The sequence below is a fragment of the Pecten maximus genome, chromosome 17 (assembly GCF_902652985.1).
Source record: "Pecten maximus chromosome 17, xPecMax1.1, whole genome shotgun sequence".
In the NCBI taxonomy this organism is placed as follows: Eukaryota; Metazoa; Mollusca; class Bivalvia; order Pectinida; family Pectinidae; genus Pecten; species Pecten maximus.
In genome coordinates this window covers 25,939,148-25,951,411 of record NC_047031.1, presented here as the reverse complement: position 1 = coordinate 25,951,411, position 12,264 = coordinate 25,939,148, and the positions used below count along the sequence as shown (strand labels likewise).

The following is a 12,264-nucleotide window of genomic DNA, read 5'->3' as shown; positions in this document are numbered from 1 at the left end:
GGATACCATGATTCCCTCACATACACCTGGGATACCATGTTAACCTCAAATACACATGGAATACCATGGTTCCCTCACATATACCTGGGATACCATGTTTCCCTCATATACACCTGGGATACCATGTTTCCCTCACATATACCTGGGATACAATGTTTCTCTCACATACACCTGGGATACCATGTTTCCCTCACATTCCCTTGGGATACCATGTTTCCCTCGCATACACCTGGGATACCATGTTTCCCTCACATACACCTGGGATACCATGATTCCATAACATACACCTTGAATACCATGTTTCCCTTACATACACCTGGGATACCATGTTTCCTCACATACACCTGGATACAATGTTTCCCTCACATACACCTGGGATACCATGTTTCCCTCACATACACCCGAGATAACATGTTTCCCTCACATACACCTGGGATACCATGTTTCCCTCACATACACCCGAGATAACATGTTTCCCTCACATACACCTGGGATACCATGTTTCCCTCACATACCCCTGGGATACCATCTTTCCCTCACATACACCTGGGATACCATGTTTCCCTCACATACACCTGGGATACCATGTTTCCCTCACATACACCTGGGATACCATGTTTCCTTCACATACACCTGGGATACCATGATTCCCATACACCTGGGATACCATGTTTCCCTCACATACACCTGGGATACCATGTTTCCCTCACATACACCTGGGATACCATGTTTCCCTCACATACCCCTGGGATACCATGATTCCCTCACATACACCCGAGATAAATTGTTTCCCTCACATACACCTGGGATACCATGTTTCCCTCACATATACCTGGGATACAATGTTTCTCTCACATACACCTGGGATACCATGTTAACCTCACATACACCTGGGATACCATGTTTCCCTCACATATACCTGGGATACCATGATTCCCTCACATACACCTGGGATACCATGTTAACCTCAAATACACATGGAATACCATGGTTCCCTCACATATACCTGGGATACCATGTTTCCCTCACATACACCTGGGATACCATGTTTCCCTCACATATACCTGGGATACAATGTTTCTCTCACATACACCTGGGATACCATGTTTCCCTCACATACCCTTGGGATACCATGTTTCCCTCGCATACACCTGGGATACCATGTTTCCCTCACATACACCTGGGATACCATGATTCCATCACATACACCTTGAATACCATGTTTCCCTTACATACACCTGGGATACCATGTTTCCTCACATACACCTGGATACAATGTTTCCCTCACATACACCTGGGATACCATGTTTCCCTCACATACACCCGAGATAACATGTTTCCCTCACATACACCTGGGATACCATGTTTCCCTCACATACACCCGAGATAACATGTTTCCCTCACATACACCTGGGATACCATGTTTCCCTCACATACCCCTGGGATACCATGTTTCCCTCACATACACCTGGGATACCATGTTTCCCTCACATACACCTGAGATAACATGTTTCCCTCACATACACCTTGGATACCATGTTTCCCTCACATACACCTGGGATACCATGTTTCCCTCACATACACCTGGGATACCATGTTTCCCTCACATACACCTGGGATACCATGTTTCCCTCACATACACATTGGATACCATGTTTTCCTCACATACCCCTGGGATACCATGTTTCCCTCAAATCCACCTTGGATACCATGTTTCCCTCACATACACCTGGGAGACCATGCCGACCTGTTTCCTGGCTGTTTTGTATATAAAACCAGTAGAAGTGTTACTGTTAATAATTTCTTAGTAATAACTGTGAGTGGTGTAGAAGGGCAGGTGGCGACATACACTAGTTTTGTGTGTTTTCTTTATGCCCATAGGAAAAGGCAATTAGCTGTCATATCAATCGCTAAACGGCATTTGAATTGTACATGTAACATACATATATCTCGTTAACAGTAAAAAAACAGCAAAGATATTGATTCTGATGACAGTGTTAGGGACACACTAAATATAACTGTTCTCTACTGTCGTTAATGTATACAATATTATACTGACATCACTTAAAGGCTTAGACAATCGCCATGTCATATTGTAGTAGGAAGGAGTTTAGTCTTGACTTTTACCAATTTCAGAAGTCAGGTCACTATTTCTCAGAAATCTGAATGGTCAAAATATATGTCAAATAGACATGTTCCTTCAAACCCAATTTAGAGTCAAATCTGATTTTGAGGAGTCAAAAGTTCTTAACTGGATACCCTGGGAGTAACGAAAAATACACTGCCAGTATTGGTCCTCGGAGTAGCGACCTCTTGCTCACAGAGCTGACATCCTACAACTATAGTCTAAAGGGAAATTCCTGCTTGCTTTACCTAGGGTCCAAACACCTTACTCGGGTCCAAACACCTAACTACGGTCCAAACACCTAACTAGGGTCCAAACATGTCAATCAGAAGTCTAACCCAGGGTTCTAACCCAGGGTCCAAACACCTCCACAGAACCCCTTCTTTACCCTGGACTGTACTTACACTGAAAATAAAACCAGACATTATTAGCTCACCTGCCCGAAGGGCAAGTAATATAAGCTTATGCAGTGGTGCGGCGTCCGTCGTCCGGCCGGCCGGCATCAACTTTTCATTTAAACAACTTCTTCTCAATAACCAAGAGCCCCAGGGACTTGATATTGGACCTGTAGCATGCTGGGGTGAGGGGCTACATGGTTTGTTCAAAGAAATGACCTTGACCTTCATTCAAGGTCACATGGGTCAAAAAGGCTATAATCTTCCAACGACTTCTTCTCAATAACCAAGAGCCCCCAGAGACTTGATATTGGGCCTGTGGCATGCTGGGGTGAAGGGCTACAAAGCTTGTTCAAAGAAATGACCTTGACCTTCATTCAAGGTCACAGAGGTGAAATAGGCTATAAACTTCCAACGACTTCATCGCAATAACCAAGATGCCCAGGGACTTAATATTGGGCCTGTAACATGCTGGGGTGAAAGGCTACCATGTTTGTTGAAATAGATGACCTTGACCTCCATTCAAGGTCACAGAGGTGAAATAGGCTATAATCTTCAAACGACTTATTCTCAATAAGCAAGAGGCCCAGGGACTTTATATTGGGCCTGTAGCATGCTTGGGTGAAGGGCTACCAAGTTTGTTCAAATAAATGACCTTGACCTTCATTCAAGGTCACATGGGTCCAATAGGCTATAATCTTCAAACAGCTTCTTCTCAAAAACCAAGAGGCTCAGGGACATGATATTGGGCCTGTAGCATGCTGAGATGTAGGGCTACCAAGTTTGTTCAAATAAATGACCTTGACCTTCATTCATGGTCACAGCGGTGAACTTGGCTTAAATCTGTAAACAATAATTTTGCGATAGCCAAGAGTCTCTGAAACCTGATATTAGGCAAATATTATGCTGGAATGAAGGACTAGAAAATTTATTGATATGAAAAAGCAAGCATACACTGATATTTGAAAAAAAGAGGTAATCAGCATAGTGTGTGTAAAAATGACCTCAATCAACGTCAAAATTGGTGTAGAGCCAGGTGAGCGATACCCATTGGGCCTCTTGTCAATTCTGTTGAGGATGAGTGGGGCAGTGTTTTCCTCCAACCTTCTGAATCGATATATTAATTCCTCATTAATCATGTTCCTGCTGTCTCCCGGTACCACTGATAAGGAATTTGTACTGATAAGTTTATTTTTGGTCACAAAACATAGCCATGTGTATTTTGGGGTTTATGTTCGGGGAGAATATTAATGTTCCTGTACACTGTACTTTAACAACCTGGTTAATACCCAGACCTAATTTACCAATTCTGAAATGTTATTTAGCGGTTTATCAAACATTAATTAGAGTTACATACCAAACGATGAACATTTTTAACATGATATACTTCCCGATTTAATTTTGTATCTGCCACATCGTAATGGAAGAAATATATATGTATAGAGTTTGTCTTTGCCTGTTTGTTGGGTTGATCTGTTCTTCAGGACAGTATCAGGAAGTGGACCTCATGTTTAATTCTATCGTCCTCCAACTCATGGTATCTGAGAGGCATTATATTCCACCTGATGATAGATTTGGAGGAATACACTAAAGTACATGTATAAATCTGTAATCCAATCTGTGATCTATAAATCACATATCTGTGTTTCGCGGTGTCAAGTGGCAGCAACGGCATTTATGTCTTAGTTTACACAAAAATTAAATCACGATATAACATAAATGTTGGTGTTTACTTTCTTTCGTGGTTTTGAGCCTTCAAATTATTTTGTAGGTACAAACTATCATTGTATAGCCCATGCTACAATAATATAGCATTAACTTACTACATACAACAATATTCTTTGTATACATGTCTGGATCCATAGCAACCATGAAAACTACGTAAGTTTTACGTGCAACAAACATTTCATGTCATACAGTAATGTTAGCTTTCTGTTCCTTGGGGAAGTTTCCGAACCCGATTGGAAAGTAAACTGTCTAACCAGCAATACCGTAGAGAAACCTGTCTTAGTGGGTTACCAATACAGAATTACATATGTAACCTTTTACCTTAAATTACATGTATTATCTAAGAACTCTGGTCTGTTATAGTTATACTGGTGACATGTATGAAAATAAATACACTCAACATCTGTAGGGCCAAAGGTGTTCAATTAATGGTGTATTAACTGTTACAGCTAGGTCCAAATGGATAAGATCTGGGCTTTATAGGATAAAATACAAGTACAAGTGTGTTAGGTCTTTATACGATAAAATACAAGTGTGTTAGGAATATCATTCTATACTACCTCTCAAGGCGATAGGTGGGTGAAGGATTATAAGACTCTTTCATATGTGTATATGTAGGATAGGGACATTCCACCCGAGGGGTCACAAAATGTGGTGAAACCCGAGGCTTGCCGAGGGTTTTACCACATTTTGTGATCCCGAGGGTGGAATATCCCTATCCTACATACACACATAATGAAAGAGTCTTTTTCTCTCATATCATTACCGAATTTCTGGCGAAAGTGTCCCTCAGCCATCCATTTTCTTCAATTTTTTAATTTCTTTATTTGACGTTTTTACTAAATATACTTGTGATATTCTGAAAGATCATACCCTATTTTTGGCAAACAATGTTTGCACACAAATTTCATTCATTTTGTGGTTAAGTGATGAACGAATGAACAATTCGCCGATAAAAATTACCGTAACTTGACCGACTTTTACGTGGCCGTGATCAAATTGTCAACATCCGAGAAAAAGAAGTTCTATCAACAATACTGAAAGCCAACGCTGAAATGAGTTTCCCAACTTCACATATAATTTGATTTGCACCTCGACATATTTAATCATTTCACCGAACACACTGTACTTTTAAATGTCAAGTCAAATTTTTTTTTATAAAATACTACGTCACTGCATGACGTCACGACTGTCATTGGAATTCCATTCATAGTTCAAGGATATTGAGAGTGATGTCGATCTCGATCGCCATGACGCGGCGATGTTTCGTGGCTGGTAATTTTAAATTCACTGTGATTTTGGCAACTTCGTGTGTGAACCAGCGAACAGTGACTCTATACGAGTATTCGATCTTTTCTGTGACATAGGATTATATGTGTTTAACCGGTTGTCTTGATGGAATGACGAAGGTAGGTCAGTCGATAGGCTAACGATGATCATATTGAAAGGCTAGGATGGCAGTTAGTTTTCATGGTTACTCTACACAAATATAGACTCTGAGTTACAATTGAAATAAATATTTTTTATATGAACATCGAGGGGTGTCATTTTTTACCGAATGTTCGTTCATTTAAGAGCCAATTCCCAACTTCCAAATACACAGGTTACTGAGTAGGCCTAACAGTTACTGACAGTACCGTAGAGTAAACAAATTCCAGGGCCCCCTGCTGACGCAAACGGAACCATTTCATAGGTTGTGACGTTTGACATTTTCTTTTTTATATTTTTTTATGTATGGCTTTTATTTTACTTCCTGTCATTGCCAGGTGATTGTGTGTGTTTACATGTTTTTAATGACAAATGACAAATCTGTCGGGTAGGCAAGTCTGTATTGTACTGTAACTTTTACAACAGGCCTGTAGGCGTAGTCTAACTGTTTGTTACAGTAACGGAGTTATATGTTCGTTCAGATGAAATGTCTAATCGTTTAACCGTGTAGCCCTATTGATTTACTGCTGATATGATATATATTTATCTAAGAATGTATGTATTTTTATAGTTAAGTCCAACGTTTCAAAACCGACACCGACGATAAGAACTGTCGGATGTGAACACAAGCAGACGACGTTGTGAGAGTTGTCCCCCTTGAACGCAGATTAATCCGCGCGCGTGAAATGCTATGTAAGATAGATTTATCTTACATAGCTATCTTACATGGGCAAACTCTATCCAACATGGCGAGATATGAGAGAAAACTAAATACGTTATGGTCATCTTAACCCTTTAAATACCTGCATGGTTGTCAGATCTTGTATGGCTGATCTAAAAGTGGATTAGATTATTAGGTAAGTTTTCATCGTGTAAGATCCCCAGACACTGAATCTACATCAGATGTATATATCTATGGACTTACGGTTTGATCAACATGTCAGTATCTATGGGAAATGCTGGAGTAATGGATTCTACTTTAATTGAGTGTTGAACCGAGGTTTACATCCTCATATTATCTATTGATATGGCTCAACAGGTCTTGTATAACACAGGGCTAGTCCCCTAATGGTGACAGTGTAAGGGAGACACTAAATAAAACTGTTCTCTACTGTTATTAATGTATATCGTACAATATTATACTGACATCACTTAAAGGCTTAGACAATCGCCACGTCATATTGTAGTAGGAAGGAGTTAACTCTGGACTTTTACCAATTTTAGAGGTCAAATCACTATTTCTCAGAAATCTGAATGGTCAAAACATATGTCAAATAGACATGTTCTTTCAAACCCAATTTAGAGTCAAATCTGATTTTGAGGAGTCAAAAGTTCTTAACTGGATACCCTGGGAGTAACAAAAAATACACTGCCAGTATTGGTCCTCGGAGTAGCGACCTCTCGCTCACAGAGCTGACATCCTACCACTATAGTCTAAAGGGAAATTCCTGCTTGCTTTACCTAGGGTCCAAACACCTTACTACGGTCCAAACACCTAACTAGGGTCCAAACATGTCAATCAGAAGTCTAACCCAGGGTCCAAACACCTCCACAGAACCCCTTCTTTACCCTGGACTATACTTACACTGAAAATAAAACCAGACATTATTAGCTCACCTGCCCGAAGGGCAAGTAAGCTTATGCCGTGGTGCGGCGTCCGTCGTCCGTCCGTCCGGCATCAACTTTTCATTTAAACAACTTCTTCTCAATAACCAAGAGACCCAGGGACTTGATATTGGGCCTGTAGCATGCTGGGATGAAGGGCTACCAAGTTTGTTCAAAGAAATGACCTTGACCTTCATTCAAGGTCACATGGGTCAAATAGGTTATAATCTTCAAACAACTTCTTCTCAATAACCAAGAGGCCCAGGGACTTGATATTGGACCTGTAGCATGCTCGGGTGAAGGGCTACCAAGTTTGTTCAAAGAAATGACCTTGACCTCCATTCAAGGTCACAGAGGTGAAATAGGTTATAATCTTCAAACAACATCTTCTCAATAACCAAGAGGCCCAGGGACTTGATATTGGATCTGTAGCATGCTGGGGTGAAGGGCAACCAAATTTGTTCAAAGAAATGACCTTGACCTTCATTCATGGTCACAGAGGTGAAATAGGCTATAATCTTCAAACAACTTCTTCTCAATAAGCAAGAGGTTCAGGGACCTGATATTGGACCTGTAGCATTCTGGTGGGAAGGGCTACCAAGTTTGTTCAAAGAAATGACCTTGACCTTCATTCAAGGTCACAGAGGTGAAATAGGCTATAAACTTCCAACGACTTCATCTCAATAACCAAGATGCCCAGGGACTTAATATTGGGCCTGTAACATGCTGGGGTGAAAGGCTACCATGTTTGTTCAAATAAATGACCTTGACCTCCATTCAAGGTCACAGAGGTGAAATAGGCTATAATCTTCAAACGACTTCTCAATAAGCAAGAGGCCCAGGGACTTTATATTGGGCCTGTAGCATGCTGGGGTGAAGGGCTACCAAGTTTGTTCAAATAAATGACCTTGACCTTCATTCAAGGTCACATGGGTCAAATAGGCTATAATCTTCAAACAGCTTCTTCTCAATAACCAAGAGGCCCAGGGACTTGATATTGGGCCTGTAGCATGCTGAGATGTAGGGCTACCAAGTTTGTTCAAATAAATGACCTTGACCTTCATTCATGGTCACAGAGGTGAACTTGGCTTAAATCTGTAAACAATAATTTTGCGATAGCCAAGAGTCTCTGAAACCTGATATTAGGCAAATATTATGCTGGAATGAAGGACTAGAAAATTTATTGATATGATAAAGCAAGCATACACTGATATTTGAAAAAAGAGGTAATCAGCATAGTGTGTGTAGAAATGACCTCAATCAACGTCAAAGTCGGTGTAGAGCCAGGTGAGCGATACAGGCCAATTGGGCCTCTTGTCAATTATGTTGAGGATGAGTGGGGCAGTGTTTTCCTCCAACCTTCTGAATCGATATATTAATTCCTCATTAATCATGTTCCTGCTGTCTCCCGGTACCACTGATAAGGAATTTGTACTGATAAGATTATTTTTGGTCACAAAACATAGCCATGTGTATTTTGGGGTTTATGTTCGGGGAGAATATTAATGTTCCTGTACACTGTACTTTAACAACCTGGTTAATACCCAGACCTAATTTACCGATTCTGAAATGTTATTTAGCGGTTTATCAAACATTAATTAGAGTTACATACCAAACGATGAACATTTTAACACAATATACTTCCCGATTTGATTTTTTATCTGCCACATCGTAATGGAAGAAATGTATATGTATAGAGTTTGTCTTTGCCTGTTTGTTGGGTTGATCTGTTCTTCAGGACAGTATCAGGAAGTGGACCTCATGTTTTATTCTATCGTCCTCCAACTTATGGTATCTGAGAGGCATTATATTCCACCTGATGATAGATTTGGAGGAATACACTAAAGTACATGTATAAATCTGTAATCCAATCTGTGATCTATAAAGCACATATCTGTGTTTCGCGGTGTCAAGTGGCAGCAACGGCATTTATGTCTTAGTTTTCACAAAAATTCAATTCACGATATAACATAAATGTTGGTGTTTACATTCTTTCGTGGTTTTTAGCCTTCAAATCATTTTGTAGGTACAAACTATCATTCTATATATAGCCCATGCTACAATAATATAGCATTAACTTACTACATACAACAATATTCTTTGTATACATGTCTGGATCCATAGCAACCATGAAAACTACGTAAGTTTTACGTGCAACAAACATTTCATGTCATACAGTAATGTTAGCTTTCTGTTCCTTGGGGAAGTTTCCTAACCTGATTGGAAAGTAAACTGTCTACACAGCAATACCGTAGAGAAACCTGTCTTAGTGGGTTACCAATACAAAATTACATATATAACCTTTTACCTTAAATTACATGTATTATCTAAGAACTCTGGCCTGTTATAGTTATACTGGTGACATGTATGGAAATAAATACACTCAACATCTGTAGGGCCAAAGGTGTTCAATTAATGGTGTATTAACTGTTACAGCTATAGGTCCAAATGGATAAGATTTTGGCTTTATACGATAAAATACAAGTACAAGTGTGTTAGGTCTTTATACGATAAAATACAAGTACAAGTGTGTTAGGTCTTTATACGATAAAAACATGTGTGTTAGGAATATCATTCTATACTACCTCTCAAGGCGATAGGTGGGTGAAGGATAACTAAATATGTTATGGTCATCTTAACCCTTTAAATACCTGCATGGTTGTCAAATCTCGTATGGCTGACCTAAAGGTGGATTAGATTATTAGGTAAGTTTTCATCGTGTAAGATCCCCAGACACTGAATCTACATCAGATGTTTATATCTATGGACTTACGGTTTGATCAACATGTCAGTATCTATGGGAAATGCTGGAGTAATGGATTCTACTTTAATTGAGTGTTGAACAGAGGTTTACATCCCCATATTATCTATTGATATGGCTCAACAGTTCTTGATTGTGTTGGAAAATGAGTATGACACAGGGCTAGTCCCCTAATGGTGAAACTTTGGGAAGGTTGGGGGGGAGAGGGGGAGGTAGTAGTAGGGGACATGTACGATATGTTGTCTTTGAGTTAAGTGGTTGGTTCGTGTGTTGCTTTTGTCCCATCAAAATGCTGGTTGCTTGTGTCCGGCCCCATCGTCTGGTCATGGCTTTTAATATTATATACTGTTTCTATTATCTAATTTAGTCTGGAATTTCACTGAACAAATACACGGAAAGTAATCATTGAGTCTGGCTTTTTGTTTTGTTATGTTGTACCATGGTCTGTTACATAGGTCCCTGAGACATTTGATAGAGGCGACAGTTGTTGGCCATTGTAGCAAAAACATGTGTCCCTCTATCCACCAGTCTCTATGACAACATGGTTAATAGACTATGAGTTTAGTTCTGTTACTCTACCACATATGTGTTGAGTACTACATCACAATATCAGACCAAGGTTCTCTTTATGTTCTCTTACACTGTCAAATCTGTCTGTAAAGGTCACTCAAAAGGCCACAGAAAAGCGACCTTAATAGGCAGGTGGCCTTTATACTGAGGTTTGTAAAGGTTGCTCAAAAGGCCACAGAAAAGAGGCCTTTATTGGCAGGTGGCCTTTATACTGAGGTTTGTAAATGTTGCTCAAAAGGCCACAGAAAAGAGGCCTTTATTGGCAGTTGGCCTTTATACTGAGGTTTGTAAATGTTGCTCAAAAGGTCACAGAAAAGTGACCTTTATTGGCAGGTGGCCTTTATACTGAGGTTTGTAAATGTTGCTCAAAAGGCCACAGAAAAGTGACCTTTATTGGCAGGTGGCCTTTATACTGAGGTTTGTAAATGTTGCTCAAAAGGCCACAGAAAAGTGACCTTTATTGGCAGGTGGCCTTTATACTGAGGTTTGTAAATGTTGCTCAAAAGGCCACAGAAAAGAGGCCTTTATTGGCAGGTGGCCTTTATACTGAGGTTTGTAAAGATCGCTAAAAAGGCCACAGAAAAGTGACCTTTATTGGCAGGTGGCCTTTATACTGAGGTTTGTAAAGATCGCTCAAAAGGCCACAGAAAAGTGACCTTTATTGGCAGGTGGCCTTTATACTGAGGTTTGTAAAGGTTGCTCAAAAGGCCACAGAAAAGAGGCCTTTATTGGCAGGTGGCCCTTATACTGAGGTTTGTAAAGATCGCTCAAAAGGCCACAGAAAAGTGACCTTTATTGGCAGGTGGCCTTTATACTGAGGTTTGTAAAGATCGCTCAAAGGCCACAGAAAAGTGACCTTTATTGGCAGGTGGCCTTTATACTGAGGTTTGTAAAGATCGCTCAAAAGGCCACAGAAAAGTGACCTTTATTGGCAGGTGGCCTTTATACTGAGGTTTGTAAAGATCGCTCAAAAGGCCACATAAAAGTGACCTTTATTGGCAGGTGGCCTTTATACTGAGGTTTGTAAAGGTCACTCAAGAGGCCACAGAAAAGTGACCTTTAAAGGCAGGTGGCCCTAATACTGAGGTTCATATTATTAAGTATATTACATCTGGTAACTGAAAAATACAGCCTGTATACACAGGTCCTGTGTTTAAATGGCTTTGTACAGTTTGTGTGATACTTTCTATGACTAGAGTACTCTCACCTCTGTCAGGAGGGAATCGTGTGGCAACAGTAATGTTTATCATGATGTTTTCTATTGACAGATCGTGATGTGGTCCACTCCATCATGGAACAGCTGATGATTAACTGTAATGGTCAAGACACTGAGGTAGGTCAAGGTCAATGTAAAGTCAAGGTAACTACATGTAACAAGGTCAGGGGAAACAATACAGGTCAAGGTCAATGTAAAGTCAAGGTAACTACGTATACATGTATCAAGGTCAGGGAAGCACTACTGGTCAAGGTCGGGGTAGCTATAACAGGGCATGGCAAACACTATTAAATGTGTGATTGATGAAACAAAAACTTCAGTCTAACATTGTTAATAATCCCTGAGCCAGGTCGATTTGGCATCTTATTGTATGTTTGGGTTCACTTTAGTCAAAAGATTTTTAGTATTGCTTAAAAATCAGTTCCAATGGTTCAAA

At 40.1% G+C, this 12,264-nt stretch overlaps 1 protein-coding gene across 2 annotated transcripts in view; it reads left to right on the top strand.

Annotated features, from left to right (window-relative positions):
- The window catches only part of LOC117315752 (centrosomal protein of 78 kDa-like), a 128,566-nt gene that overhangs the window by 98,331 nt on the left and 17,971 nt on the right, over positions 1 to 12,264 (top strand). For both annotated transcript variants that reach the window (XM_033870103.1, XM_033870102.1), the window contains exon 9: positions 11,881 to 11,945. In XM_033870103.1, the coding sequence (XP_033725994.1) occupies positions 11,881 to 11,945 (65 nt within the window). The remainder of the gene's footprint in view (positions 1 to 11,880; positions 11,946 to 12,264) is intronic.